This window comes from Triturus cristatus, chromosome 2_1 (genome assembly GCF_964204655.1).
Source record: "Triturus cristatus chromosome 2_1, aTriCri1.1, whole genome shotgun sequence".
Taxonomy (NCBI): Eukaryota; Metazoa; Chordata; class Amphibia; order Caudata; family Salamandridae; genus Triturus; species Triturus cristatus.
The window spans coordinates 395,005,209-395,020,391 of NC_140581.1; the positions used below are offsets into that span (position 1 = coordinate 395,005,209).

Consider the following 15,183-nt stretch of genomic DNA (forward strand, 5'->3'; position numbering starts at 1 on the left):
TATATAGATTTAGCATTGTTTTCTTTGCTTGCTACTTTTAGTAACTGCACGTTTTAGGCGCATACATTTCTCAGGTTCCTCATACTTCTCATTGCATGTTTGCTGATTGTCATCTTTCCCTAAATGTTCTTTTAATGTTTTTTCTCTATCCATACAGATCTGTTTATGTCCCTTCCATCCACATGGTGTCCTCCCTATCTCCTCCTTGTCCTGGTCCGGTCTCCCAATTTCAGGTGGTTCGTCTTGTTGTGTGTCACCGCTGCCCCATTATCCCTTCTTTGTTCCCCTCAGGTATGTTACTCTCAGTCATCCTTTTTGGATATGTACTGTCTCTTCTTGCTTCTCTCCTTTTTTCCCTTTCCCTACTTTCCCTCTTTTCTCTTGGATTTTTCTTTCTTTCTTCCTATTCTTGTCTTTTTCTCTTCTTCATATAACTTTTTAATTTTTGTTTCCTCTCTCTTCTTCATCCCGTTCTCTCTGCTTACTCTTTCTCATCATCCTCTTCTTTTTCTTGACATTCGTTTATATCTTTTTATCATTGTTGACTTTGTTCCCTTTACATTTTTATCGTTTTTGCATTCAGAGTTGTTTCTTGGAACGTAAAAGGTTTTATTAATCCTATTAAAAGACAGAGAATCCTTTCCCACCTGGCTTCGTATAATCCTGACATAGTCCTTCTACAGGAAACTCATCTTACAGAAGTTGAGTCACTTAAACTAAAAAGAAGTTGGGAGGGTACGGTCTTATTCTCACCATCCACTAATAAAAAAAATGGTGTTGTCATGCTATGTCATAAGAAATTGAAATGTAAAGTTATATTGCAAGAAAATGACACTGAAGGTAGATGGATATTAACTAAGTTGTTAATTAACTCTGTGCCTTTAACTGTTCTTAATCTTTATGGCCCTACACAACCTGAATGTTCCTTTTGGCCTGTAATTACACAAAAATGTATTCAATTTAGACATGATATGTTTATCCTGGGAGGTGATTGCAACCAGATCGTTGACCCTTTTCTCGATCGTAAGTCTACAGTTCGTTTTATTCCTCATAAGTCCCACAAGCAATTCTTGACACTATCTCTCAAACACACCTTATTGACTCTTGGAGACTTTCCCACCCTGATACGCTTGACTATTCCTTTTTTTCTCCTCCTCATGCTTCTCTTTCCCGTCTTGACTATATATTTCTCTCTCAATCTTTGTCTCAAAGTCTACTGTCTTCTTCTATCGAACCCATTGTTATTTCAGATCATGCCTAATTTGTGACGGACCTTGATTTACTTCCTCCCCATCCCAAATCCTCTTGATGGCGGTTTAATAATTCCCTTCTTACTGATCCCCTTTTCTCCTCCTCTTTTCGCTCCTTTGCAAATGAATTCTTTCTGCTTAATTGCGACTCTGGTACCTTACCCCACATTATTTGGGACTCTTTTAAAGCAACCGCAAGAGGTTTTATTATTGATTTTGTCTCAAAGAAAAAGAAACGTTTTCTTCAGCACCGGAAAACTACATTGGCTCATATTACGTTTTTGGACCAATTTTACATATCCTTAAGGAAAACCATCTCACCGGAACTCATACGAGCTAAGCTTGCATCTAATAAAACCACTACCGACAATGCTTCATCGATACTCCTTCGCAGTAGCACCCGTTATTATGGCGGTCGCAATAAATCAGGGAAACTTCTCACTAATTACCTCAAAACGCATAAGGAGCGTACTCTTATTGATTCCATTTACTGTTCCGATAATTCTCTTCTTCATAAGGATCAGGATATTCTTGATGAATTCAAGCTTTTTTATCAAAATCTCTATACCCCAGAATCTCCCCCACCCCTTCTCTTATTCAAACTTATCTTGATAAGCTTCCTACCCCTTCTACGTCCCATCTTAATATTCTTGATCTTGAAGCAGACCTTTCCCTTAATGAACTTTCCAAAGCTTTAAATACTCTCACTAAAGGAAAATCGCCTGGACCAGATGGATTCTCAGTTGAATTTTATCTGCACTTTTCTGATTTATTACTCCCTCACCTTCTACCGCTTTTTTGCTCATTTTATTCATCTGGTAAGACAGATGGTACTTTTCAGGAGGCCACTATTTGCCTAATTCCTAAAGAAGGTAGTGATCCTCAATTCTATAAAAATTATCGCCCGATCTCTTTAGTCAATGGGGATTACAAATTGTTCGCTAAATTGCTTGCCTTACGTTAAGACCCCCTTTTGCCCCATCTTATTGGTAAGGAACAATGTGGTTTTGTTAAGGGTAGACTTACCTCTGATAATTTCCGTCTCTTTCTCAACGTTTTAAATAAAGTCTCTTCTCTTTCAATTCCCCTGGCGGCTATCTCTGTTGATGCAGAGAAGGGTGTTGACAGAGTCGATTGGTCTTTTTTGTTTGCATCGTTACGTTGGCATGGATTTGGTCCTAATTTTCGATCCCTTGTTTCCTTACTATATTCTAATCCTAAGGCTTCGGTCCTGGTTAATGGTCGTGTATCGTCTTATTTTTCTCTCCAACGTGGTGTTCGTCAAGGATGCCCTTTATCTCCACTTCTTTTTGTTCTAGCCCTTGAACCTTTTTTGACTTCTATTCGCAACAACAATTCCATCTCCGGTTTTCCTTATGGTGGTTGCCAATTGAAACTTTCAGCTTATGCAGATGATATTCTTTTATTTATTTCTGACCCTGAAACTTCTATCCCTTCTTTATTACTTGAGTTCAGCTCTTTTTCACAAGTTTCTGGGTACAAAATTAATTCAGATAAGACTGAAATTCTTCCTCTTCCGAAATTCTGTCTTCCACATTTCTTCTCCTCCACTTGTTTTGCTTGGAATAGTTCGAAAATCAAATACCTAGGTATATGGTTCTCTAACTCCATTGCCTCTTCAATTAAACTAAATATGACTGCTGCTCTGTCTCGAATTGAGAAGTCATTTTCTTCTTGGAATCCCCTTTTTTTCTCTCTTGGTGGGGGCGGTTGGACTTGATTAAAATGATGATTGCACCAATTTTAATTTATACTTTCTCCATGCTCCCCGTCCACATTCCTGTTACTTACTTTAAACGTATTGACTCGTGCCTTTCTAGATTTCTCTGGAAAAACAAAAAATCAAGGGTTGCTTTATCATCCCTTCGTAAATCAAAATCTAATGGTGGAGTTAACTTCCCTGATTTTCGTCTTTATCACAAGTCCTTCTCATTACGCCAGGCCTCTAGGTGGCTTATGTCAGACCCTTCTCCCTTTACTCCTCTTTGGTTATCCTTTGAACAAATCTTATTGCTACCTTTCTCCTTTGATGAGGTTCTACATTTTTCCGCCAAAACCTCTCACACCTCCTTCCCCTTGTTCACATATACTTGCTCCTTATTGAAACCTTTACTTCATCCCATTGTTATTTCCCGTGTATCTTTTTTAGATACTCCTATTTGGCACAATTCACTTCTAAACAACAAACCCATTTTTTGGAATGCTTGGAGATTAAAAGGTATCTCATGGGTTAAACAGGTTTTTGATGGAGTTTCACCTTGTTCTTTTCCCCAATTTCAATCTTTATTTCATTGTCCTCGATCCCTTTTGCGGAATTTCACTTCGCTTATGGCAACTATTCTCGACAGATACTATTCTCTTCCTCCTTCATTCTCTTCTGCTATTCAAAATCCTCTCCTCAAAATACTTCTTACTCTTCCTAAAGCCTCTTTAATCTATAAATTTTTCTCGGCCCCTAATCCAGATCGTGTTAAATCTAAACTAGAACTTTCCTGGGAATCTGATTTGGGATGTGAATGGTCTATTTCTTCTTGGGATAGGATCTGGTCCAGATCCTTAAACATTTCTTGTTCCGCTTCTCTTACCCAATATCTGTTCTTCTTTTATCATCACAGGCTTTACCTTTCCCCTGGTTCTTTATCACGTTTTTCTGCTTCTTCTGACTCTAATTGTTGGACTTGTGGTTTTTCTAATGCTGACCTTTTTCATCTTTTTCTTTGTCCTACAGTTTCTAAATTTTTGGAGAAGATTTGGTCCTACATCTCTCATTTATTTGCAATTTCCACTCCTTATTCTATGCCTATCCTCTTTGCTGGTAGCCTATCTGATTCTTTAGACCTTTCACCACATTGTCGTGGTCTTTTTGATCTCATGCTTGCTCTTGCCCTTCAACACATCTCCTCTAACTGGAAAAACCTCACACAGCTTTCCATACATCATTGGTGGAATACTCTCTGCCATTTTCATAGACTAGATGTTGCTTTCGCCTCCTCGTGTACCCCAACTATTCATAGAGAACTTTTCTGGTTGCCCCTCACAGCCTATTTGGACCAAATGGTTTTAAAGAATGTTTCACATACTACTTCTGAAAATGTTAAACCCCCTTAAAATGTATCACCTCTGTCCTTCACTTCTTTCTTATGTTCTTTTATTAGAATGTTAATATTCTCTCTTTTCTTCTTCTTTTTTGATTTCTTTTCCTTTTCCCCTTCCTCTCCCCTTCTTATATAAAATGCCAGGTATCAGCTATCTTATTTGTTATATTGTTATCTTTGAATTTTCCTGTGTTTTTGCTGATATCTTTATTTACTTTCAATTTGATCAATAAAGCTTTCAAACACAAAAAAACAACTCATCTACTTAAAACATATGTTAGGGGTGAGGATAGTATGAAGGAAGTGAATGTGCTCATTGAGAGGTCAGTAGTGCCCTACTTAAGACACAGCAGTGGCTCCAGTCCACATCACCCAAGTAGGGGGGAGCGGGGCCCTTTCTATGTCAACAGTAAAGTGTGTGTATGTCTCAATATGTAGGGCACATCTGTAACAAATCAGTGCATGGCTGAGTGTAACAGAAATCTGTATAAGAAGAGAGCACCTTGAGTGTGGCAGTGTACAATTTTTATGGAAGTTGTGTACTATTGTTGTGTCTCTGAAATTATTCTACAGCTAGTGATGTAATATTGCAAAATGTGCAGGTGAGTATGAGTGGCAGTCACCAGTGTTTGTGGGCAGTTGGCTTATGCATGTCTTACTGTTACATGTTTGAGCAGGTTGTTTCACAATATTTTGTGTGTATGTGCCCACAGACAATTTGTGGATGGCTATATGCCACTCCATTCCACTTTACTTCACTCTATTCTATGATACACTACTCCATTACTCAATGCCACTCCACTGACTCAATGCCACTCTGCTCTGCGACACTGTTCCACTCCAATTGATGCTACTCAACTCTACTCCACTCCACTCTATGACTATCTACTCCGCTCTACCCCACTTTACTCTACAACACTCTACTCCACTCTACCCAACACCCTCTATGCCACTCCACTCTGCTGTACACCACTCCACAACACACTATGCCACTCCACTCAACTCTGACACTGTACTCCACTTGACACCACTCAACTCCACGCCCTTCCACTCTACGCCACTCTATTCCCTCCACAACACTGTACGCTATACGATGACACTCCACTTCACCCTTCTCCACTCAACTCTAATGCACGCCACTCCAGAACACTACACTCTAATCCAGTTTGCGACACGCCACTGTCCCTTACCCCACTATCTCTGAGCAATGCTGATCAGACCCACTCAGACTTGCTCCTGGGGTATGTTTTTCTTGTTGGCCTTTTCGACTGGATTTTTGTTTGCTTGCAGTCCCGCCATTTTGTGGTGAGGTATTTGGGGTCCACGTCCTGGATCGTCCATTTTGCGGTTGTTGAAAGCCTCCCAGACTGATTTCACCCTGCTGGTCAGCACCTTGTGCCGCCGGATTTACCACTGCCCTAAATCGACCTCCTCTTGAGTCACCTTTCACCCCTCTCTTCTTGTTGATCACGGTTAGGCACCTTTTTTGCCCCCTTCCTCGGACCCGTTCCCTCTCTAATTGCGACCCGACGCTGTGAGGAATTCCGGATCTGGATGTGGTTGATCACGAATAAGGCCAACGGAGGGACCAAATGGGTGAGGCAGCCTTGCCTCAAGTTCAAGGCTGGCATGAGGGCTGGTGGAGCCCTGTGCAACAATGTTTGTTGGTGCCCTCTCAATGACTCCCTCCGCCACGGATTCCCTCACCACCACCCTTTAACAGTGCCCCTCAAGTCTCCATAACCATACTCTCGCTCAGATGAATTTAACTTAATTTACAGCACCGCTCATACCAGTGTAGGGTGGCAGAGCACTTTTACATCACACTCCTTAAATAGAGACAATTACTCATATGTGTGTAAATCTCTGTATAGAAAATGTAACATAAGACAAAGGACTACAAGGTGTAGGAGTGACATGACATCCATACTAGTACGCAGTATAGTTTAATAGTGATTGGTTTGGAGAAACACACTGAAATTAGAATGTAATACCATGATTGGGGGTTCTCTTTAATAACCAGAATTGATTTCTATTCAAATGAACCCTTTTTGCAACAATAGGGTAATCAGACTGGGGGAAACACGCAGCTCTTAGATGAAAGTTAATAGCTCACTGTTCTATTTTAGGATTTTGACTTATAAACTGCAAGTACCAAAAGGATCTCACTGACAAAAGCAGTAACCCACTAACCCATTAACATATTGTGCACTTTGTGATCTGGAAGGTACACGTTATTGCAGCAGGCAAATTAGCCCTCTGCGCTACCTTTCCATGAGTCAAAACTTCCACTTGACAAAACTCCATTTCTCTCTAGGAAGAACATTAATCACCGGAGTTATCATGACATTTTTATTGTTGCCTAAAATTGCTAGTGGCCAGGCCTGCTCAGCGCTGTTCATGAATATTCTATCTCTGACGCATAGCAATTTAAATATGAAGGCACAGTTGCATGCTCATATATGTTAGACAATTTTAGCATGCTGGTGCGGCCTCATTGGCAGTGCGCCTCAATTGCAATATTGTCAGAGGGGCGCTAGAATGCGTGACTAATGCATTTTAATGCTGTGATTTGGACACTAGCATTAAAATGCGTTAGTCGAAAGCCTGATGCAGCCCTACCCTAACCCAGCCCTGAAACCGCAAAAAGTAAAATTATAATTACAATGTTATTATAATTTTATTTTTCCTGCTCAGAGAGAGCATTTGTTAAAGTTTATGTTAATCGCAGTGTCCATCATGAGCTGAAATTAACATGAAAACTTCAACAAATGCACACAATCACCCCGCAGCCCAGCTCTATTAAGAAAAGAAATTCAGCGACTTAGCTGCCAAGGTCTCAAATTGACATGTGGGACGGTTTCAAACCTGCCTTAACAACATTCACTTGGATCTGTTCATGAAAAAATGCACTGTCTTTTCACTTTTTTAAGCAAACGTTTGGAGTGATATTTGGCGCGCACATAGACCTTACACTGCCGCACACAGAGGAAAAATATTAGAGGGAACATTGATCATAGCGTAGTATAGACCTAGGAACCACGAACTGGAGCAGGAAGCTTTTGATGAGTAGGTGTTTTCTGGGAAGGAAGCCGGGGGTTACGGTGGTGTGTCGCCTTAGGTGTCACTGGCAACTTTGGTACAATCTTGTGGGTATTACACCTGGTTGGGAATGTGTGGCTTCCAGCTAGTTGGTCCACTGACTGTGGTGGGTGCACTGGGGCCGGGTTCTGGAGTGTTTGATTTGATTGTGTGTGTGCTCAAGTGTATTTTGCAAGTATGGGCCCATCAGAGGTATCTCAGACCTTGGACTGTTTGCTTGATTAAATTTGAGACATGAGAGGGGTGATTCCTGGAATTTTTGCAGGGTACACCCAAACTGTCGCAAAAAGGGTTCAGTATATTTAGGCCACCCAGATTTTTAGCTTTTTAATCACCCTTTGCTACAGGTTGGTCTCACTACTCGAGTCTAAGTCACAGTAGTCACATGGTAACTAAACTGCACATAATTACCACCAGTGCCTGCCTTTTAAGATAAGTCCTCTACGACACACCTAGAATAAAGGGCACTGGACTGCTTATAAGTGAACATGCATGTGCGGGCTGTGCATACAAGACTACTATAATGCGCAGCCAGATAACTGAGCACGCGTAGCATGGGACTGCAAGGATAGATGTTGACCTAGGGTAGGCCTTAGAATATTAGAGGGCACCCCATGGTAGGTCAAGTAGGATTTGCTGGATTTTCTGTAGTGTTACTGCATCATACATATAGGAGAAAATCTGCCTTAAATTGCAGTCTCACGCTCTTTTGGCCTACACAGTCCAGAGAGATGTCAAACTGGAATGAAACTTGCACACAGAGTATGGATTTGCAGGTCCCAAGAACATACATGTATACCTTAAGGGCCATAAAGAACTTTCTTATTTCTCTGGCTCAGCATCAAACTGTCACCCTGCTAGGCCATGTTAATCACTCTGCTCCCCAGCAAAGGGAACAAAGGCCTCACCACATAACAGGAGCAATTTTCAGTGCTCCACTCAGCTTCTGATAAGGAAAGGACAGGGAGGAAAATCTGCATCTGGTAATTAGAAATCACACTGCACTGGAGTTGGGACAGCCCAGGCTCACTGAACAAAGGAGGAAGCCCAGACATTTGGAGCCAACACAGCAGGGGGCTCTCCCCTTTGACGTTTTGGTGGGAAAGTCCCTGGCAGTGATATGAGCTAGGGGTGGAGTTGGGTTATCAGAGGAGCTGGGCACAAATAACAGTTGATGACACCATATTGGATTGCCTCAGAAGCTGTTCAGGAGGGTAGGGACAGTGGGTGGAAAGGAATGTGGCATCCTGGGATTAGCCTGGGGTGTCTGGTATCAATCAATCAATCAATCAATCAGGGAATTTTAAGCGCGCTACTCACCCGTGAGCATCTCAAGGCGCTGGGGGCAGGAGGGGGGTCTTGAGGCTCTTCCTGAAGGTGTGTAGATTAGTGGAGTTTCTGATGTTGACTGGGAGCTTATTCTAGGCCTTGGACGCGATGTAGGAGAAAGCTCTTCCACCTGCTCTGGTTCTGCAGATGCACAGGGTTTCTGCTAGGGCGAGTACGGCTGAGCCGAGGTTTCTTTTGGGTACGTGGAAAAAGACTCTTTCGTTGAGGTATTTGGTTCCGAGGTTGTGGAGTGATTTGTAGGCGTGGGTGAGTAGCTTGAACGTTACTCTTTTCTCGATGGGGAGCCAGTGGAGGTCTCGAAGGTGTTGGGTCATGTGCTCATGTCGTGGGGTGCCGAGGACGAGTCTGGCAGCGCTGTTCTGGATGGTCTGGAGTTTGTGTAGCAGGGATGTGTTGAATCCAGGGTAGAGGGAGTTTCCGTAGTCGTGTCTGCTGGTTATGAGTGTGTGGGTGACGGTCTTTCTGGCTTCAGGTGGGATCCCCTTCAAGGTCTTGCAGTGGGAGGTGAAGCAGGTGGAGGAAACGGCATTAATCTGGCAAATCAGGGTGAGGGAGGAGTCGAGGAGGATGCCGAGGTTCTGGGTGTGGTCAGTAGGGGTGGGTGGGTTTCCGATGGCGGAGTGCCACCAGGTGTTGTCCCAAGTGGTGGGGGATAGTGCAAGGATGAGGACCTCAGTCTTCTCTGTACGCCTTTGCTGAGCGCGGGGGTAAGTTCACTCACCGCCGGTGAACTACTGTTCAGATGGGCCCCCGACAGGGCACAGGTCCTCTTCCGGACGGTGCACAGGCAGGCGTCCGCTGAATGCAGGACCGCCCACTTGTAGATCACCAGGTTGAGGGCAGCTCCACAGACAACGTTATGCCGGGGACACTGGAGGACAGGTGGCGACAGGAGAGGGGGCTTTCGTCACTAGTGCACCGAAGGCAGCGTCGGTTGAAGGCTTACCGCTGTGGCTGTTGTGTTCTGCGCAGCCCTGTCCAGCCACGCAAGCCACGCCCTCCATAGGCTACGGCGTGCGCCGGATCCCAGACTCAACCAAACCGGAGGTTATCGAGCCCCCCGCAGCTCCGGGTTCTCGGTACTTGACCTCTGTTTCGCTGACCCCCTAAACCAGGGGGTTGCTATGTAAGTGCGGATCGTCGGGCGGGGATGGAGCGCTGCGAAAACCCATCCGCTCACTCAGCCATCTTGGCCACGCCCCGTTAAGCATTTTTTGATACATACAAAGGCAATAAATGAGAGAAACACTCAAGAATAAATCTGAGACCAATTTAGAAAAACAACTCGTATTTGTATATAAATTTTGATACCAAGAATCTCGTTCTCTAGTAAGTTCTGTTCAAAATATATATTTTAACAGGTAAGTAAAATGTTCACTTGAATGTGTCTTCATGCACAATGGTTTCCTATGGGAGAAAAGGCATGTGTAGCATACTGTTATTTGAGTTCGGTTTCTGGGGATCTCCTTCGGGACTTAGGGTGATAGGGGGCCAAGGTCCAAAGTACCACCACAGTTATTGTTACCTGGTGTCTGGGTGCATCAATGCTGGTTGACCTGGTAACTGTGCGTGCTACGCTGGTAGAATGAAGGGGGAGCCACCTAGAATTAGGCTGCAGAGGGGGACTTGGGGATAAGTCCTGGAACTCCCAATGGGGGCTCAGGTCACAAGTGTACTGGGGATAAGGGGGCATAGCCGGTTCGTTGGTACCCGGGCTGGGGCGGTCGGGTGCAGAGTCGAAAGGTTGGGTGAGCTCTGTGCATCCTGGAGCCTTGCGGTCGTCGGGTGAGCAAGTAAACATCAGGACAGCTGGGTCACTTCAGAAGTGGGTCTCTGCGGTGCTGACATCCCTCGATGGCTGCTTTGTCAGAGAGTCGTTGGCATCCCGACTGAACTCTCACGGTCTCTGCTTGCTGCAAGGGGTCTGGTATCCCGAGTATTGGTTCTATGTGGCCCTGGTTGGTCCTGGTGTCCTCTCACTTGGTGGTGGGGGGGGGCAGATCGGACCTTCAGAAGCACAGGGTCCTCTTCCTGGTTGGGGGGGGGGGGGGGGGGGGGGGGGAGTACTAGTGCATTGGGCTGGCCTGGGAGCAGCAATTCGGGTGACCTGACTTCGTGTTTCAGTGCCTGCTGCCAGCAGGGGAAGAGCTCTCTACTGCAAGGGAGATTTGCTGGCAATTTATGAAGTGCTGGCAGCCCACTGGGGTGCTTGGCAGGAGTTCAGTTGCAAGACGAGTCATTGAGTCGCAACTGTTGGCACTTAGTGCAGCAGGAAGGGTTTGACGCCAATGGTCCACAGCAGTCTTAAGTTCTCACTCTTTCTTGCGGCTCTCGGTGTCCTTCACAACTTGATCCGTTGACTCAGAGATCCTGATGTCAGGGGTGCCACCTAAATACTCAGTTAAGGGGCATTACAGGGAGGGACAGGTAGTAGCCAATGGCTTAATAACCTTCATGATGTCTACACCCTCTATATGACCACTTCCTGTGGGAAGTGGACATAAACCTGACCCAGAAAGCCTAATCTGCCAAAACTAAGATAGTGGAATTCTAAAAGTCGTGTCCACTTCAGGTAGCCCACGCTATGGGTGGTATTAGCCTGAGAGGGAGACACGCCTCCTGACTAGGTAATTTTCCCACCTGTCTTGGTGCCAAATAGGCCTAGAGCAGGAGGTGCTATTTCGCCTGTCTGGAGATGCCTCGGGTCACTTATCAAAGGCGGCAGAGGGCTTTGAAGCCTGCTGTCTTGATAAGCTGATCACTGGCCATCCTGCTTGGAGGAGGTGGCAACACCTCCGACCGGAGATGGTATTGTTATGCCCTCAGGGAGCATCGGCTCTCACCTGCAGGGGGTCATTAACCTGTCTGTGGTTGCAGACTGGTCTACATCAGTCAGCCAGCACACTAGTAGTTGGTAGGTTTTCAGGGGATACAAATATTTCGTGGCAATAAGTTTTTTTAGTACAAAGGTGTAGTCTTTTGGAGGAGAAATACAGTTTTTAAGATGGACTTAGTCGTGTGGAGAAAAATAAAATGTACGCCCGTCACCAATGACCATTATCATCTGTGACATATTTGGGCGCAAAATAATAATGAAATAAACAAACAAGAAATTGACTGAGAAAGCACTAACAGTAGTCCAAAAAATGGAATCTCTAAATTTGTAAATATCATAGACACGGTTCAAGAGACTTTAGTGGTCCACACCTGCAAAAAGAGATATGAATGAGCATATCAAGACACCTGATAGAGTTATAGACAAAGTTTATTATTAAGGTCTTGTTTATTCTTGTAAGGTTCGCTTAGTTCAGAGTTTCACTGGCATGCTTTCATTCTACCAATTAATTATTTGTATACTCTAATCTTGAAAAAAGACAAAAGCGTGGTAATGGGGTTTTGTGCATGTGTGCGCACATAAAAGCACACACAACCAGTGCAAATATCAAACAGTAAAATTTAGACTAAATTTTGACAATAAATTAAACTTTAGAAAGAGGCTTTAATCCAAACCGAACACACTTCTGCCGGAGAAGAATAGCTGTAAGTACCAACTGTTCATAATGTCATTTTTCCTGTTAAAAAAAAAAATTCGACGAGAAATTGACAAACTAAACAACCCCTTTAGATTGAGAATTTAGATTGGAGATGGCTTTAATAAACTGGACATCAAATCTTATTCAAACAAACAATGTAAATATCTAAACAGTTTAAAAATAGTGATGTAAATGTTATACTTTAAATACAGGGTAAAAGAGGCCGCTATTCATGTCATGCTCCTGCATCCTGGTTGTCCATAGTCAAATAAAATGAATTACAGTTTCGTGGCATACAGAGGCAAATAGTTCATCTAAGCAGGAAAGGAGATGTTATTCAAAAGGACAATATGTTATCAGAATGGAAATGGTTGCATGCAACACTATTTTTTAGAAGCATCTACATTTATAACATTATTTATTTTAGGAACTTCTAAACTATGCACTACTATTAAAGTTCCTTTGTTGAAATAAAACTTGAGTATACTGGAAAGCACAATCCTATTATGTCTTGTTCCCTCCTACTTCAGATTAGGAAAACATCCACGTGGTTTAGTATTCCTATTGCCTGACAGCAATCCCAACTGCAAAGACATTTGTAGCATAGTTAACGGATTATACACCATAAAGCCCTTTTTTAAATACTTTAATTACCATAAAACAAAGATATGCAGGGCTGTGCAAAGTATAAACTGTCCTTAATCTCAATACAAATACCAATATATATGCCTATTTCAAGGCAAAAAGATACTTACTTAAAGGCAGCAGATAGTGTCTTGTTCTTCCTGACAAAACAAATTCTTACGAGACCATCCCATTCCTGAAGATAAAGAACTGAACATATAATAACCAATATTAACATTAGTAAAACATTAATTCTGTTTGCAATTGAAAATTAACAGAAGGATTAAAATAAAACTATCCTGTGTTTTTTTTTTCTACTTATTAAAAATGTGAATATATTAATGACAAAAAAGTTGAAATAGAACAAACAGAATGAGTGTGAAACAAACACAGCAAGTCTGATGCCATTTTGAAATACATGCTGATTTTAGGACTAAGGTTGTTTATGTATCTTTTTTGTTATGGATGAGAGATAGTGAGAGATAAATATAGGCTAATAAACAAAGGGGCTCATTGCAATGTCGGGCGGAAAGCCTCCGCCTGACAGTCGGAATTTTCCAGACGGCGGCGGAGCCCTCCCTACTGACCGCCCGATTACGATGTTTGCGGTCGGAACGTAAACAGGCCGGTCATTCCTACTCAGTCCTGACCGACTCGCAGAGTATTTCTGTTGCTCGGAACCGCACGGTAACCCCCTATGGACAGCGTTTCTGCCATCGAAATTACAATGCAGGTTTCCATCGATCTTTCCGCGCCAGCCTTTCCGACATGGAAAGGCTGTTAGAAAGTGAATTTGGGGGCTCTTGGCTGGGCCCCTTAGCCCCGCGGCCTACAATTGGTGGGCTTAGGTAGCCCCCTGTAAAACCCAGCACTGCGTAGCAGGCACCATGGGGTTTTGCGACAGAGTGCAGGGTTTTACACACACACCCCATTTCCCCATAGGAGCCTGTGTTACGGCAGGTTCTCAGGCTTAACATGAGCTCCCATAGGAAACAATGGGAATCTGACCGAACAGTAATCCAGCATTCAAAACTGCTGACTGCAAGTCGGTCGGTCCCAAAACCGAGATGGTGTCGGACGGAGGCTTTCCGCCGGACATTGTAATGAGCCCTATAGTGTGTTAATGGCAAAACCAATTTAATCCACTACTTCCTAACCTAATTTGTAACCTTTTATGATCATTTCCAAATGTCAGGCTGCTGTAGTACTTAGTCAGAAATGCACAATACCTCGTATATCGTTAAGTAAAACATCTCTGAATAGGATACTATGGGAGCACTTATTAAATCTAACTGTATTCATTCATTTTGCAATCACATGGATTCCTTCCATCAAGTACATACATCATTCTGGTCTGTCATTTTGGCACTTAAGTGTCATTAGCAGTGATGAAGGCATCCTTCAAAAGAATGGATGATGTGCAAATTTCAAAACCTCATAGTGAAATCAACTAACAATGGTTCTCCAGCAAGGGTTTCTGCCATTACCTAGAGTCATTTCCCAAACAGTATTCAGGATCATTAAATATATTCTTTATAAATCGTTTTGTGTAACAGTTTACAGAAATTACATTTTTTTTTTTTTTTAAAACACCACCATATGGAATGCAGTCTTCTTTAAATCTGGTATTTTGGGTGAGCGAGGCTTACTATTCAGTTCAAAGTGGGTTTTTCTTTTAGCTCTCTTTCAGCTTTAGATATGAGGTCAACCTTCAAACAGGAAAGGATCGGTTAGGAATCTGGGGAGCATACCCTCGCAGAAGAACTATTGTGATAGGTAGGTAACTGTTGGGACAGGAATATCCAGTGTCTGGTACACAAGCATGCATCACTGCCCTGAGTGTCCGACTACATGAAACTGGTATTCTGACTTTTTGCTGGCCCAGCTGACGTGCTATTCTAGCGTTTGTGCGGAGGTCTAGGCATGTCCATGGTGAGTCAAAGGCCCAGACCTTTTTCTGTGACCTGGAGTACAAAGTGTGTTCTATTTATTGACATAAAACTACTGTCAATGTCCTGGGTTGCTGATATGAAGCAGTAGAGACCGCCTACTGATTTTTCGAAGTTTGATGATACTGAAAATACCTTTTCCAGGTTTGGGAAAAGTGCAATCAACTGACCCTACTTGTGTAAAGTTCTGCTTTGAGGTGACACCCAGACCCTAGTGCTGACATCCTGTGCGTGTTAAGCACATATACGCAAGGTGTGC

The 15,183-nt window shown here is 43.2% G+C and overlaps 1 protein-coding gene across 1 annotated transcript in view; it reads right to left on the minus strand.

Annotated features, from left to right (window-relative positions):
• Positions 1-15,183, minus strand: part of DIMT1 (DIM1 rRNA methyltransferase and ribosome maturation factor) — a 177,012-nt gene that overhangs the window by 12,577 nt on the left and 149,252 nt on the right. Inside the window, exon 9 of the mRNA XM_085631601.1 lies at positions 13,107-13,171. Within this exon, the coding sequence (XP_085487727.1) occupies positions 13,107-13,171 (65 nt within the window). The remainder of the gene's footprint in view (positions 1-13,106; positions 13,172-15,183) is intronic.